Genomic DNA, 16355 nt, shown 5'->3' on the forward strand with positions numbered 1-16355 from the left:
AGGTACGCATACCCCAGAGGTGTCCTCGCAGCTGTCTGCAAGCAGGTACTTAAAACCACATGGAGCAACTTCTTGGGATCCTTGTGTGACCATTCAGTAGTTGTGGCATGCCTGGCCCTATTCTAGATGCTGGATGGCAACAGTGAATGAGACAAACAAGGTCTCCACTCCTATGGTTGGGCCAGAAGGGAGAGGGAGACGACAGACTCATAAGCAAAGCAGTAAACACTGTAATTACAGATTGGGAGGTGCACTGTGAAATTAATCACGCCACGACTAAGATGTCTGAAACAAATCATGTTATGACTTGTGGGGAGGATTTATTTACATGGTTGTCTGGGAGGGGCATCTTCAGAGAGCTAGGCCCCAAGGGATGGAAGAAGCCATCCAAGCAGGGGGGGCAAAGGCTGGAGAGAGCCTTTGAGTTCAAGGTCCTGGAGGAGGCGGGTCGGGGGAGGAGAGGGGGGTGGGCAGGGGGCGGTTGCACTCTTACACGGAGCTGACCTGGGCCACCCTGGGGAACATACCTAGTGCCTGTGACTGTACAGCAGTGCTCTCTCTGGACCGCTGCCCTCTGAGGTGCCTGGCTGGAGGATCGCTGGCCTTAACCTGTTCCGGAGAAAGCGTGTCTAGACCAGACCCTGGTGGTCTTGCCCACCGGGAGCACAGCTGGAATTTCTCCAGCAAATCAAAGCTACTCTTCCGATGGCCATGCCTTTAACTGGATCCAGTCACTAGTTGATGGTGGGGGGTGCGGGGAGGTCCCAACCAGGCTTCCCTGATGCACCCCCCCGCCTCTGCTGGGCCGGTCTAGGGGCCTGGCTCCTAAAGGTGACCAGTGTCTACATAGTATCCTGGCAAAACCAAAGCTATCGGTGTCTCCACATCCTTAGGCCCCGGTCCCGCTGTTGTCCTCCCCACCCCCTCGGGCCTGTAGTGACCCGGCCGCCAGTGCTCGTCCTCTAGCATCCTCAGCACCTCCCCCGGTGCCAGAAGAAGTCAGGCCCCAAACAGATACAGAAGCTACATTAGTAGCGGTGACTCCCTCTCCTGTCTCCGCCCAGTCTCTGTTCATTCCCTTCATGTACGCAATCGCTTCCGTCCGGGCCACCTCTCTTCCGATGCCTTACAGCCCCCTCCTTCCATAAGGCAGGTCGTCTGGGATAGCGCCTGTCATTGTCCTGTCTCTGACTCCAGTCCCAGCTGGTGTCGCTTGCTCAGCCGGGTGGCATGGACTGGGGATGAGGACTCTGTGGGAGCCCGCCATCTAGGGGGCTCTAGGAAGCAACCCGAATGACAGGTCCCTCTGTGTCCTCCTCGGGCAGGGCGAAGGCCGCGTGGTGTACATCCGAAATCTCTCCAGTGACATGAGCTCACGTGAGCTGAAGAGGCGCTTTGAAGTGTTTGGTGAGATTGTGGAGTGCCAGGTGCTCACGAGAAGCAAGAGGTGAGTCAGGCTCTCACAGAGGAGGGGAGTAGGGGTGTGGAGAGGTCCCAATTCAGGGCTCACCACCCTGAAGGTGCCCAAGAAGACTTCCAGGACAAACCTACCATTAGGTACAGGAGAAAGGAGGACCAGTAACAACTCTGCAACCCAGGAATCGCCGCAAACATGTACTGATGTCTGCTAAAGTGCGAGGCAACTTTCACGCATTGTCTTACTTCAGTTTTCCGACTTGCGTGTGACACATGCAGCCTTACTCTTTCCATTGCTTTCCTTTCTGGGTGGCGCAGATAAGTCAGCTGAGCAGCTAGTTAGTGGCAGAGCAGGATCTGCAGCCCATGTGTCAGCTTCTGGTTATCCATCCTAGAGCTGGTATGGGGCTGCCAAAAGCCCGTGGTGGCTGAAGGCACACTTGCATTGCACTCTTGGCTGCAAACCCCATGTTATTCCATCCCTTGTTCCTCTGCAGCTGCAGCCCTGTGTCCCACTCACCCAGGGAAGCAGTGTTTCATCTCTCTGGAGATCTGTAAGAATAGGCTGCATATAAATGCACAACTTACGTGTCAAAACTTCATCAGATTTGAAATAATTCTGAAGTATCTCCTGTTATTACTTGCAAACTGAGTTATTAAGGTTTTAAAATTCTAATTTAATAATGACTTTTAAAAACTTCAGTGAGAAAATAGTTTCTACATAAGAATCATTACACATCTCACAACCCTTACGATGGCTGTGGAAAAGTAACAAGTGAGGATGTGGAGAGACTGGAATCCTCGTGTGCTATGAGTTGGAATGTAGTGGGTTGGCCAAAAAGTTCATTTGGGTTTTTCCAACCGATGTTATGGAAACCCAAACAAGCCAATAAAAGGTGCAACCAATTATGGAAAATAGTATGGGGATTCCTCATAAAATTAAACATAAAATCACCATGTGACCCAGCCATTCCTCTTCTGGGTATATAATCAGAAGAATTGAAAGCAAGATCTTGAAGAGGTATTTGCACATACATGTTCATAGCACTATTATTCACAATATCCAAGAGTTGGCAACAACTCAAGAAGAATGGATAAGCAAGATGTATATGCATGCCGTGGAATATTAGTCTTCGGAAGGATGGGAGTCCATCCTGTCACATGCTACAGCATGCGTGGACTTTGAGGACGTTATGCTGGGTGAAATAAGCCAGTCACAAAAGGACACATGCTGTGTGATTCCGCTTACATGAGGGATCTAAAGGAGTTAAATGCACAGACATGGAAAGTAGAATGGTGGTGGCCAGGGGCTGGGAGAAGAGGGTATAAGGCGTTGCTGTTTAATGGGTTCAAAGTTTTGGTTTTGCGAGATGAAAAATTTCTAGAGATCCATCTTACAACAGTGTAAGTTAACACAATGTGGCTCTAGTGGTAAAGAATCCACCTGCCAATGCAGGAGATGTAAGAGACATGGGTTCAAACCCTGGGTTGGGAAGATCTCCTGGAGTAGGGAATGACAACCCAGTCCAGTGTTCTTGCCTGGAAAATCCCATGAGTGGAGGAGCCTGGTGGGCTCCAGTCCATAGCGTCACTAAGAGCTGGACACGACTGAAGCCACTTAGCATGCACGCATGTACTTAACACAACTGAACCATACACTGAAAAATAATAAAGGCGGTAAATTTTATGATATGCATTTTTGTCATAATTTGTTTTAAAAAGTCATGACGCAGATTAAACTATGTACGTTCTGTGCAGTCTTCAGGATATCCCATGAAGGTATCCCATGTAAAAACAAAGCAAGCAAATTAATCTCTAAGGAGACGGTTCCGTTTGGTAAGATTTAAAGAGTACTCAGGAGTCTCAGATATTTAGAGTCAGAGGGTTCCAGCCTTGGCCTGGTTCATAGAGGTGTCAGGAAACGCAGTTCAGTCGAGTGTTTGTGAGGCACTCGAGGTCGGTAGGGCTGTGCTGAGTGGTAGGATGGTGCTGTCCTTGAGTCTGAGTAGCAGACCAATAGATCAGGATTCATTTGATTGTGGAACTGATGAGTGTAGATCTGACTTTAGGTCCCCCTCATGTTGGCATTCTTCTCAGGCAGGCTTCCCTCTTGCTTGCAAAGTGGTTATCTCCAGCAGTAAGCATATCTCCTACCCAGGGAAGCAGGAGTTCCAGCAAAGATATGGCATGGAATCTTCGGGGTTCTGTTTTGGGTGACAGGTTCATGCTTGAACAATCACTACAGCCAAGGAGGGTCACTGTCTTGTGCCTTTTCCTGGTGCCCTGAGCCCAGCTGAGCACCGGGTGGTGTTGTCAGAGGGCAGGGAGAGAAAGCTGAATAGGCAGGCGTGAAGGAGGAGACGTATGTGCAGAATCAGCGATCTTACGGAAGGCGAAGGACAGGTTAACAGCCAAAGAAGTAGCGGCTGAGGGACTTCCCCGGTGGTCCGCTGGTTAAGAATCCAGCTCCAGTGCAGAGGACGTGCATTCAGTCCCTGGTCGGGGAACTAAGATCCCATGTGCCATGGGGCAGCTAAGCCTGTGTGCCACCACTAGAGACCCTGTGTGCGGCTAGAGAATCCGCTTGCCACGACTACTGAGCCCGTGTGCTCTGGAGCCCATGAGCTCCAAGAAGAGCAGCCCAAATGCCGCAGCTAGAGAAAGCCCACGCGCTGCAGCACAGCCAAAGAAATGAACGAACGTTTAATTAAGAAAAGGAAGTGGCATTTGAGGCTGACTTTGAAGCGTGCGGGGGTGGTAGGATGGAGTGTAGGTGTGGCCGATCCTGAAAAATGGGGATCATGAAGGAAATAGAGAGGACCACGAAGAGCCTCAGATTTCACGGCAGGAAGCCTGGGTGTGAGTCCCTGCTCTGCCCTCTGTCTTTGGGCAGATCCTGAACTCAGAGCCTGTTCTTCGTCCCAGAGTTCCTGGTCACAGGGGTGTGAAGAGCATGTGAGGCGATGGGGGGCGGCCAGCACTTACTAGTGCTTTATTGCCAACCCAGTGACCGTCATCGGGTCTTTCGGGGAGCCCTGCGGCACAGTCATGAGCCGCTGACTCATGACTCGTGGTTTCCCACTCCTCACCTGGTAGCAGCTGGTCTGACAGTGCCCACCAGGCTGGCCCAGTGACACGCTGCCCGTTTCCTGTCCTTCCAGAGGCGAGAAGCATGGCCTCATCACCTACCGGTGTTCTGAGCACGCAGCCCTGTCCCTGAGGAATGGCGCCGCCCTGAGGAAGCGCAGCGAGCCCTCCTTCCAGCTGAGCTACGGGGGGCTCCGGCACTTCTGCTGGCCCCGCTATACTGACTACGGTGAGTATGCAGGCCCTGTGCATCCCGCTCATACCCGAAGCTCTGGGGGCAGTGGCTTCCTTTATTGAACCGAAAGTCCCCTCTGGACATGGCTCCCATGCCCAGGTTGCCCTGTGATTGTTGCTTCGTCGCTGAGTCGTGTCCAACTCTTTGTGACCCCAGGGAGTACAGCCCATCAGGCTCTCTGTCCATGAGGTTTCCCAGGCAGGAATCCTGGAGTGGGTTGCCGTTTCCTTCTCCGGGGGATTGTCCTGACCCAGGGATTGAACCCATGTCTCCTGCATTGGCAGGCAGATTCTTTACCCCTGAGCCATGGGGGAAGACCAGGCTCCCCCATGCTGGTGGGAATAACTTGGCAGCCACTCAGCCTGGAGGCTGTCCTCTTGCTTTCCTTCTGGCCTCTGGCCCATCTTGCCCTATGCCAGGACTGGTACCAAAGAGGTGAAGCCTCTCGTGGTCCCTTGGAAGGTCCAGCCTCGTGTTCGCAGCCAGGGGGCCGAACCACGGCTTCCGTGTCTGTGACCTCACAGGGCCGGTAGCCGCCCTGCCATCCATGGTGGCCCTGACAGGCAGCAGCCTTGTCCATTACTGGGCCACAGCGAAATGATATTGTCACCACACCCTTAGCATCTGGGGACAAGTTGGTAAAGAAGGACAAGTACAGTTTGGGAGAGAGTTCGTGGGAGGCCAGAGTCTGCTGCAGCCTCCGCACTGCAGATCTGAGAGTCAGGAGACCCCAGAGGCACCTGGCCAGGCAGTGCTCCTGACTTTGTGTCCCCCGTGGGGACCCAGTTCCCCAGCCACACACTGAGGACATCGTAGTTGTCTGCCTTATGTGACTTCTGCACTGGTTTCCTAAAGGGCAAGAAACCATTAGGGGAAGGAGAATTAGAGGCTGTTGGAGCGGGAAAGGAGCCCTGGGGGGAGGGCTCTGGTTCAGGCATCCCCAGCCTGCAACCAGGGCAGCCGAGCCCCCAAGACACCACCCACATGGCAGAGGTGGCCCGGAGGAGCGCAGAGCCACTGCCCACTGCTGTCTGAAACCTCAGGCCACCTCCGCTCCGTGGGGCTGACCCTGGTGGCAGATTTTCTGATTGGCAGGCTTTCTGAATCGCTCTGCCTTCCCCTCTCACTGACTCCTCCACCCCCGCCCAGATTCTAATTCAGAAGAGGCCCTGCCTGCGTCAGTGAAAACCAAGTACGAAGCCATGGATTTTGACAGCTTACTGAAGGAGGCCCAGCAGAGCCTGCACTGATAACAGCCTTAACCTTCGAGGAATACCTCAATACCTCAGACAAGGCCCTTCCAAAATGTTTACGTTTTCAAAGAAATTAAGTATATGAGAAGGAGAGAGAGCGAGTGCATGAGAGAGAGAGAGAAACTCGGAACTGCTGTCCTTTTAAAAAAAAAAAAGATCAATGTTTACATTGAACAAAGCTGCTTCTGTCTGTGAGTTTCCATGGTGTTGATGTTCCACTGCCACATTAGTGTCCTTGCTTCCGACGGGTGTCCTGGGTGCGCGCCAGATGCTTGGTCTGGCACCCACCTCCCCTTCCTCCCCGACCGACGTCCCCTCGTAGACATGCAGCTGTGTTCACCATACCATTTCTCGTCTGTAGTGTGTGATGATGAAATTGTTACTCGTGAATAGAATCAGGATTATAAACTCATTTCTAATTGAAGAAAAAAAAAGTATATCCTTAAAATAATGTATTTATGGCTCAGATGTCCTGTGCCTGGGATTCTTATATTGCTTCCTTGATTTTGTTAACTATGCACTGTCACGAGGTGTTTGCCACTGACCTGCACTGCTCCCTTTACCGGAAGGCCCCAGAAGTGCTGGCGGCCGGAAGCCTGGTCACCAGGGAGGAGTGGCATGCAGCCACCATCAGGAGCGATGGAGAGAGGGCCTGTTCCTGGGCCTGTTCTGCCAAGTGCTGCCTTGTCTCTCACTGAGCAAGCTGGGGTCCGTTTACAGTCGGTGCCCAGCTCACACTTAGAGTTTGTGCCTGGACATGAGTGCCCAGATCCCTGCGGACCTTGGAAAGAAGGTGGGGTGAGCTGCATTATTCCTGTTTTCCAGGTGAGGCCAGCAGCGCCCCAGGAGGCAAAATGACTTGCCCAGGATTTCACAGCCTGTGAGACTTTAGTGGCCCAGCCCAGGCCCCTCCTCCTGCCTTAGCTAGGGTAAAGAGGCAAAGTTGCAAGGACTGGTAGAAGTGGGTTCAACTGAAAAGTACAACAGGCTAGGCGCCTCCAGGCTCATTTTGGGGGGCAAGTTGGCAGCTCCCTCGTCAATATTGGGCAAGTTCAGGCTTTGGCACCAGTCTTGATCCAAGGGGTCCTGAGGTGTGCTTACACCTGTGGACACGCCCTCAGAGCTTCAGGGACACACCTGGAGTGATGCGGAGAGACGGTCTGGGAGCAGTCACCCTTTTGGGGCCAGCTACCACCTCATCCTCCTTCAGCTTGACTTCCTTTTTCTTCACCTGTGAAGTTGTTTAGGTGGCAGGGGTGACGGGGAGCAGGAGGGGATGTGAGGCATGGGGATAAATAAGACAATCTCCAAGCTCCTTTCCAACTTAGAAAACATTCTCATTGGGTTTTATTTTAAAGTTTGTGTTCTTGAGTGGTATCAAAGCCATGTCCACCTTGGATGTTCAGGAGGTGCCTTGGGGGCCATTTGTGAGGGGGAGCATGGCCAGGCAGGGTGAGAGCGCACTGCTACAGCTTCAGACAGAGTGGCTCCAACTTGGTCTTTTTCACACATCAGAGTTCCTTGGGGAGTTTTTGTATTTGAAAGAAAAAAGATCCTGCTGCTTAAAAAAGTTTGAACTTGGCTCATGTAACTAAACAAAATGATATAATCTATTACTAATGCCAAGCCTTGTTCTTTGGCAATTGGTAGTTATGGGGTTTGGGTTTTCTATTTATGTTCTTAAGATTATAAAATACCTCAGTAGGTTAACTGGGCCAGTAAACCTCTCCTGAAAGGTGAGCATACTTCAAGACCACAGAGAAGGTTGGAGAGCAATGGCACTGGAAGAAACAGGGAATCTGAGTTCCTGTGTATCAAGTCACTTCACCTCTCTGGACCCCAGTTTTCTTTTTATGTGAAATGGACCAAGGAGGAGAATTAGGCAGGCTGATCTCTAAGGTCCCTGCCAGCTGATAGCTGTGGCTTCTAAGGTGGTATCTAGCAAGTACATGGCGCATGGGCCACTATTCCCACAGCCTTGGGCAGTTGCAGACATGACTAGTTGACCACTGCACTCATGTTCTTTGAACTTGGTCATGCTCAACAATCCTCATCACAGTGCTCTGAGCAGTCATGACTAGTTGATCAGAGTTTAACCCATCTGACATTCTGGTCTAATCTTTGAAAGTTTTCTGTCATACAGAACCCTGTGGTGGCCAGGTTTCATGCTGGCCCATCCCTGTCCGTCATGTCCTGATCTATGAGAGAAGATTGCCCTTAAGCCGTCCCTTGGCACAGGACTCCCAGTACCACTCTGACATGATCCTGCTTGGAGGTGGGGGCCAAGAGGAATAGTGGACAGGAATATGTTTGAAGAAAGCAGGGTTGATAAGGATAGACCAAAAAGGAGAATTTCCATGGCACGAGTCTGTACATTATAAATTCCCTTTATAGCTGTTCACTGCCTAGCACACAGTAGGCACACAGTAAATCATTATGGGATAGAATGGAATGGAATAGAATTTAAATCCACCTGATATCTCCCCTAACTCCTGATTTGCACCAACGAGTAAACTGAAATTTCATCCTGTGGAAAAAATAGAAAGGAACTATGCATTCAGAGTGGAGAGAGCTGCGTTGAGTACTGGCTTTGCCAAGAACTAACTCTGTGACTTAAATAAGTCAGAGTCCCTTCCTCTCCCTAAGTCTCAGTGTGCTAGGAGGGGTTGGACTAGAAGACCTCTGAGCCTCTCCTGTTTGCTTCTTCCCTGATTGCACTAGACCAGGGGTTCTACCATGGGCAGCTGGTACCTTAGGGTGAAGAAATGCAGATTTTTAGTGAAGGACAAGTTTCTTCCCTCTACTGGGTCAGCTGAAGCTGCCCTTTCACTTCAGATTAATACAAGGCACTTGAAGGTGGTCAGACACTAGCCCTTGAGCAGAGATTTGAGTTTAGTCCTGGGACGTGATATACTTAAGGTTGGGGGCTGGGGCCTGTGGATGGGAGAGGGTGCCTGCCGAGGGCATCAAGCAGTTTCTTCTTACCATCCCATACGTAAAAGGAGACAAGTTCTAAAATTGACCAACCCTGCAGACAACCTCCATCCGAAGACTCATTCGGTGCTGTGTACTATTTACCAAGGAGACTCCAAGGTCTCTCCAGGAAAACCAGTCAGCCTTGGTCTCTTTCCTACCAAATTAAGGAGTCACCCAGAGGGAGCAGCTGCCATTGGCAAGCATCTCACTGTAGCTCTGTCCTCGTGTTTGCTCTCCGTCATGTTTACATGTGATTGCCATACACGCTTACAGTAGACTGTGTCAGTAGCCACCCACACAAGGCAGGTTGTACTGTCCATCTCTGTGCCGTGCTGGTGTTTTCCAAATATGTTCCATCTAAATGCTAAGTGGAATTCTTCCATCTCCTTCCTCAGTCGGTACAAGGCTGAATCAGAATCCTCACTCTCGGGGGCTCTGGTTAATGAAGGAAAATGCATCAAAGAGGTAAAGAATATGAGTGGATGGAGTGCAGCTAAGGCCCTGACCCTTTTCTCCCCATCACACCTTGACCCCCAATCAGAACACTGCTTTGAGGTATCAATACAAAGCACCAGTCAGGTGTCTGCAGCTGCTGTGAGCTCTCATAGCCCTGGGTGTGGAATGTGCTCAGGAGAGAGGCGGGGCTTTGGGAGCTCCAGGGTGGGAAGAGGGAGGGGTAGGGGATGCTCTGAACTGCAGAGACTCGGTACTCAGGTCTTTATGTGGGAAGAGATGCAATAAGAAATCTGTCTCGCCGAAAGCCTGTGTTGATGTTTGGAGAGCGATTTCTTCTAGGCGTATGCAGTATGCACGCTGAGGGGACAGGGACGGCATGACAGTGCAGCCCTTCTGCATGGACAGCTTGAAACCCTCTCTCAGGCCTCGGGTTCAGTTGCAATGACAGCCGAGCCCCCAGCTAGAGCGATGGGATGGCCCAGCTGTGAAGCAGAATCAACCCCAAAGGATTTGTTGATCTGACTCACTCATGTCGAAACTGCAGTCTTTTCTTAAACCGTTTGTGATTTAGCAGTTGTCCTCAGACATGACCAAGGAAAGAAGCTGAATGTATAGTAGCAAATAAAGTGAACCTAACGGTTTCAATGGCCAAAGAAGAGGGGTCCTTCCCATTGGGGCAGAAGGAACCTGGCTAGTGCTTATGTGCAATATGTTTAAGCTGGGCCCCAAGTCCCTGAGACGTTTGCACACATAGATGGGCTCCAGGACTGTCTGCTGAGTCCAGGGGTACAGGGTAAATGGAGGGAGAGCTCGGGAGCTGGGAAACCTTCGTGCATAGAGATGCCCTTGGCTCGAAACAGACATAGAGTGGAGGGCCCCTGGGAGCCGGCTGTGGAATGCCCAGGAAGCAGGCAGAGGCTGACTTTGCATTAAACCAGTAAAAGCACTTTGAGAAACCCATGACACTAAGCCTGGCTCCATGTTTCTCCACTGGCAAACATGGATCTCCCTGGGGGATGTGAGGTCCTCTCCTAGGCACTGGGACAGGGGGCCAGGAAAGGGGCCGGTGAGGGAGGAAGGCAGAGATGCCTTCATAGACATCAGCCGAGGCAGAGCCCATCCTAGGGCCAGTCCTAAAAAACATGGAGCAGTGCTTTTTGATCTGGTACCTATTTTTGTTAAAAAAAAAAAAATGAAGACAGCACAGCCAATTGAAATGGGTTTGCAGAGCAAGTCACTTACCTATAAGCCATCTTAAAGTGAGAAACCCAATGTTTCTTACTTGCTATGTGATCTTGGGCCTCTGTTTCCTCATTTACAGATGGAAATGAGTATTGGATGGGCTGAGCGCTAAAGTCTCTTTCACCTCTGATGGGCTAAGATTCCCATCCTGGAGCACCAGGAAGCCATCATTAACTCATGAAACCAATTCCATTCTCTGGCTGCGCCCAACTCATGTTCAGGGTGAGAGTTCTCTGCAAGGTTACCAACTAGCAGGGAATTCAAATCCACATGGTCCTGGCCGAGTAACCTTATATGAGGAGGCCAGCTCCCCAGGACAGATCTAAGCCATAGTTTCTGGTGGGGATGGGTAGAGGTTAAACCCCAGCTTGGCTGGGTGGCGATGTCAAATCTCATATTAGCTTTGTCTTCCTCCCCACCAAACAGCTTTCAATCTGAATGTTGTGACCTCTTGGCTGTTTCTCTCTTGCTGTCAGACAATACTAGCAATACACTTGTTTTTGCAAAACAGCTTAACTTAGGTACTTTTCACACATTTGTTTCAAATGATTGTAAAACATACGGGGCAACAGGAGGCATGGATCACACTGCATATGTTTAGGGCAGCTTTTGTTTTTTGTTCCTTTAATGGTATAGCAGTGGTAGCTGAGGCTCTGAGATTTTGTGGAGCAGATTTTCAGAAAACTCTGTTTCATCAGAATGCCTTTCACATTCAGAAGCAGCACAGAAATCCAACTGCCCAAACTGGGGGCTCGAAGAATAGGGTTTTGCAGGTGGTCAGTCTCTGGGCTATTCAATAATGCCTCCAAAAGGTGTTTTATAGCTAGGACCCCCTCTGTGCTGTATGTTTTGTCAAAGGATCCTCCAGGTCTCCACTTTGCCGGCCTCGCTCATGGGTGACTTTTGAAGGGATTGGTCAGCTTCCACCTCAGCACTTTGCCTTATCAATGTCTAGTCGCCATCTAGTGGCCAAAGACTGTATCCACCAGCTACCCAGATAGAAGGCAAATAAAGCCTTTCGACCACCTTGCAGTCCAACACCAATGTTGGGAATGAAATGCAAGGACATGAGCGAACTGTCTGTGTGTTTAGAGCCCAGTGTAACACCAGTCAGAAGCCCCAGAAGCAACCACTCAGACTGAAAAATACACTAGCTCTCCTGAGGGCAGTGGAAACATGAGTGGACCCGGCCCAAGTGCCCAAGAGGGGTTTACTGTAACTGCAATACTGGCAGCCCAGCTGCTGACCTTATAAGTGAACCTCTGCCAGGTGGCCCCCACTGGACCCTCAGGACAAGCAGAGAGGTTGTGCATGAGGATTTTGGGGGGAGCCTGGCCGTGGCCTTTGATATGGTCTACTGAATAGCCAAACAGCTTTTGTTTGCTTGTTTTGTATTTTGTATTTAAAAATCTTGTCAAATGTTTTTGTGTTAGGAATAAAAAGTCATAAACTACTCCCAACTTTGTTTCTTGAGGAATGTTCTGATTCCAACAGAAAGAGGTTGGAAATCTCAAGGGGTGTGTGGTCAGGGTGGTCAGTGGACCAGGGAAGTGGACCGCTTGGATTTCCAAATGGTTTCAGTGGAAGATGACCATCCAGAAGTGCGATGTGGGGCAGTCTGCTCCGGAAATTCACACCCACCCTCCCCCTTCACCTCCTTGTGCTGCGATATTAGCATTAGCATTGGCTTGGAGCATCTGCTTCTTCCAGAGGTGGCTGCTAATGTTGAAACCAACCCAAGATTTCTCACCCCACCCACCCCAGGTTTCTAAAGAGATGGTGTCTGTAGCTAGCCTTAATTGACTAGGCAAGGTGGTCCCTATGGTCCCTTCCAGCATTTCCAAATCTTGGACTCAAATCCTTTTCTCTTGGTGTGATCATGAGCCTAGAGAATTCTGAGCAATAGGAAGCCAGGGCTTTCCTCGGCTCTGTAACAGGGTCAAACCAGGGAATGGCTCACCTTGTGAGGTTTGGGTATCCCCAGGGGTACTACTGTAGGGGGCATTATTTATTAGGAAGCTCAACAAGGTAACTACAGCCTGGGGTGCGTGAGTGCAAGGCTGTGTGTGTGTGTGTGTGTGTGTGTGTGTGTCTGCACGTGTGCACGCTAATGTGTGTGTGTGTGTGTGGAATTACATTGATGCATTTCTTGAGAAAGGTGCAAGAATTTCACCTACACAGAGGGACACATCTGCTTTGTTATTTATAATAGAAAGCTAAATTTTAATTTTTTAAAGGACACTGCTAATGATTGAGAATCGAGTTTTTAGTTTTGCTATTTTTTTTAATTGGTAGAGGATTTTTTATATATTTTTTCCATTTTGTTGGGTTGTGTCCTTATTTATATAAATACTTTATCTGTGAGAGGCAAGGAAGAAAACTTCTTTGCTTTTAATTATTGTGGTTGTCATTGTCCCTATTTTATTTCTGGTGTGATTTATCTGTCTTACCTTCTAAATGAGAAAATGTTTTCCTGTATTTGTACATTGTCAGATTCTATAGTTTCATAGATAATTTAACCAAATTGCTCTATGTATTATTATTCTGTGAGTATAAAGTTCTATTTTAATGTCTGTAAATACTTCAGAACTGGCTTCTTTTCTCAAACTCCACTGTGGAGTTATTGTTTACATCACAAAAACTGTAGAATCTCTATGCTCATGTACTGTAAATAGTGAAGTGATCTGCTTATAAATAAACTTAACAAATACACTATGGAGATTAAAAAGAAAATACCACCCACAGCTCTGCCCAGGTGTGTCTTTCTTTATTGGGTCCTATGTGCTTGTTGAGGGTTGCTCCGGCTACTAACTAGGAAAAGGCTTCTAGTTTCAGGGTCATCTCTCAGAGAAGACCTCAGCCCAGGGTGCCTCTCCAAAACTTTCCAAGTTTGCTTGTCCTTTCTTCATAGCACTTTTCATGGATCACAAGGAACCATTCAGACTTGCTTCCCATAACATTGTTCCATTACCAACTTATTGCCAGTATGACTTATAAAGCTATACCACCTTCTGAACGAGGACTCCCTTGTTTTGGTATATCTGCTTTTCCACACACACATACTACATATATGTGCTAAAAGAGATATTTTGACATTATGGTTTCAGGCAAAGACACTTGCCAGTTGACAACTGTGAAACAGTCTCTGGACAGAGAATATGGAAAAGAGACTTGAATTATGTACCATATTTGGGTGAACTTGAAACATTTTCCTTTGCTTACTTACTCCCAGTGAGAGCAGTGAAGAGTGGCATCTCCCAGGACCTTTCATCTTGGATGTGTGTGTTATTGCTGCGAAGTTGCCCTGGGTTGAGCCAATATGGCCAGGCCTTAACACCTGGCACGGATCTGTCATTGGCTGCAGGCCACCACCCTCAGGCAAACTGTCTCCCTGGGGATGAGGTAATCCCGAAGGGACTGAGTCTGAGGGCTGCTTGTTGACAGCGTTCATCACTGCTGAGACCACAGTCTTCAGTAAAGACTGTGTAAAGGGTCTGGGGAGCTCATCACAGTATCTGCCACAACTGGATATTAGGGGTTCATGTGTGGCGTGTGGTCATGATGTGATTATGTTTGAAAACACCCATTCATCTTTAAAGATGCATAATGCAGGAGTCAATGATATGCCTGGAATTTGCTTTTAAATATTTCAGCTAAGGAAAAAAAAAAAGAAAACTCTAAAAGGACAGATGAAGCGAATGCGGCAAAAATCCTGATGTTAGAGTCTGCTTGACGGGTAGGAGTCAATTCATTGTGTAATTCTCTACTTCTGTGAATGGTTGCATGTTTGTGTACTATAAAATGAAAGTATAAGAACACAAAAGATTCTAGGTAAGTAGGTGAGTCCCGCACTAATGTTTGGGTCTGTGAAAGCTAAAATGTCGGTTGTCACTCAATAAAAAGTTCTCACAGCTGAAAAAGAGGCTTGAAAGCCACTAGGAAAGATGTAAACTAAATTCTCTTTCAGTTTTCAAGCCCCACAACTCTGACTTCTCGAGCAGGTGAAGTGTGGTTTCCCACCGGCCTGGGTCCTCTCGTTCATGAAGGGTGGGGCCGGCCTGGGCCCTGGGTCCTCGCTCTGCTATTGGACACAGCAAGACTTGGATGCAGGCCCGCCCCCAGGTTGCTTTCCGCTGGGCTGACTTCCTGTGGCTGCTGCAATCAGGAAAGACGACACACCAGGTGAGAGGAGGCTGCCGCGGGCTTTCCCTATGACCTTGTTTGGACCAAGAGTTGCAAACTCAAGGGCTTTGGAGGTCCTACATCCACCGCGATTGGAGTTTGTCCTACTCTGGTCAGGGGCGGTTGGGGAGGAGTAGAGGGGAGGCTCCTTTGCTGGGAGCCTCAGTCTTGGGAACCAAGCTGTGCCACTGCTGAGGTGTGATTTGACCACGACACTTCACCTCTGCGAGCCTCTGTGCTCTCTTATGTAGAATGGGGGCAGTTGGGTTGTGGAAGGGCCTGAATGGGCCTACGTGTGTAAGGCTCTGTGGTCGTGAGCGCCCAGTGTGTGTGTGGGGTTGGGCCCCCCATCCTCCCGCTTCCGCAAACCTTGGTTGGCTGCCTGCTGTTTCTGCTTCTCCCCCTCCAGCTCCTTCATCTTGGTCTCGTACTCATCGGCAAGCGCTTTCCACTCCTTGCGGTTGTTGGTGATCCCATCCAGCATGGGAGTGATCTCCTCGTGGAAACGGGAGAATTCCTGCAAGAGACAGAGCCTCTGGCACAGGCACAGAGCCCTGGGATCCGGCTCCAGGCAGAGCACAGCGTGTCACGTCCTCACTGGAGTGAGCTTCCCCAGGGGGGCGGCAGCTTCCATCACCCAGTGGTGTTGGAGACGACACTGCAGGGCCCTCCGTCACAAGGTCCCATACCTCGCTTGCGTAATACCCTCCTGCGGCACCACCTGGCTTTCAGGATGGATCACAAACTCCACAAGGCTCCCAGACCCAGTGGTCTTCCTCATCACCAGCTGGAACCCTCCGGACATTCCAGATCTCCGTCTGGGCCTCACACCAGCTCGTCGCTTTGCTGGAACTCTCTAACTTCCCCCTCGTTTCCCTTGAGGGCTCTACTCAGACATCACTTCCCTAGGGAAGCCTCTTCTGATCCCCAAGGTAAGCCGAATCCTCTATTAGCAGCTCCCCAAACCCTACATTCCCACCTCACATTTCACTGCAGTGACCCCCTCTGCTAGTCTGCCTCCGGAGCTGTGCGCTGGGGAGGCAGGCACATCTCTGCTCGTTCACTGGGGTGACCCTGGCCCAATACAAGGTCTGGGGCACAAAGATGCGACAAGGAGTCTAACGGTCTCTTAGCCCTAGAATAAAAATAATGCCTTTAAGCACAGCATGAGACAGTTTATGATGCTCTGTGTCTCCTTTGGTCTCCTGTGTCTCCTTCAGAAAACTCCTGCCAGGTGGGACAATGAGACTCCTCACTTCTAGATTTTTGGGTGAAGAAATGGAGATGCAGATTGGCAGAGATTTGCATAAGGTGAGAAAGGCACATCCAGGGTTCACTTCAGAGTTCAGCCAGAGCTAGCTGTGCTCAGATCACTTCTGCCACCAGCCGTGTGACCTTGGGCAGGTCCCCATGAAATTGGGACGGTACCTCATGGAGTTGCTGTGATAATGCACGTAAAGCTCTTAGCCCAGGCCCCATTGTTTTGTATATTACTGATGATCACAGAG

The 16355-nt window shown here is 49.8% G+C and overlaps 2 protein-coding genes across 3 annotated transcripts in view; one reads left to right on the top strand and one right to left on the bottom strand.

Annotated features, from left to right (window-relative positions):
• The window catches only part of PPARGC1B (PPARG coactivator 1 beta), a 113605-nt gene extending 107617 nt beyond the window's left edge, over nt 1-5988 (top strand). For both annotated transcript variants that reach the window (XM_068980774.1, XM_068980775.1), the window contains 3 exons: nt 1326-1447; nt 4578-4732; nt 5888-5988. In XM_068980774.1, the coding sequence (XP_068836875.1) occupies nt 1326-1447; nt 4578-4732; nt 5888-5988 (378 nt within the window). The remainder of the gene's footprint in view (nt 1-1325; nt 1448-4577; nt 4733-5887) is intronic.
• Nucleotides 5989-14746: 8758 nt separating this feature from the next.
• Nucleotides 14747-16355, bottom strand: part of PDE6A (phosphodiesterase 6A) — a 75661-nt gene continuing 74052 nt past the window's right edge. The window contains exons 21-22 of the mRNA XM_068979633.1: nt 15217-15364; nt 14747-14820 (exon numbers count right to left, since the gene is read on the bottom strand). Coding sequence (XP_068835734.1) covers nt 14747-14820; nt 15217-15364 — 222 coding nt within the window. The remainder of the gene's footprint in view (nt 14821-15216; nt 15365-16355) is intronic.

Source organism: Capricornis sumatraensis, chromosome 9 (genome assembly GCF_032405125.1).
Source record: "Capricornis sumatraensis isolate serow.1 chromosome 9, serow.2, whole genome shotgun sequence".
NCBI classification, from domain to species: Eukaryota; Metazoa; Chordata; class Mammalia; order Artiodactyla; family Bovidae; genus Capricornis; species Capricornis sumatraensis.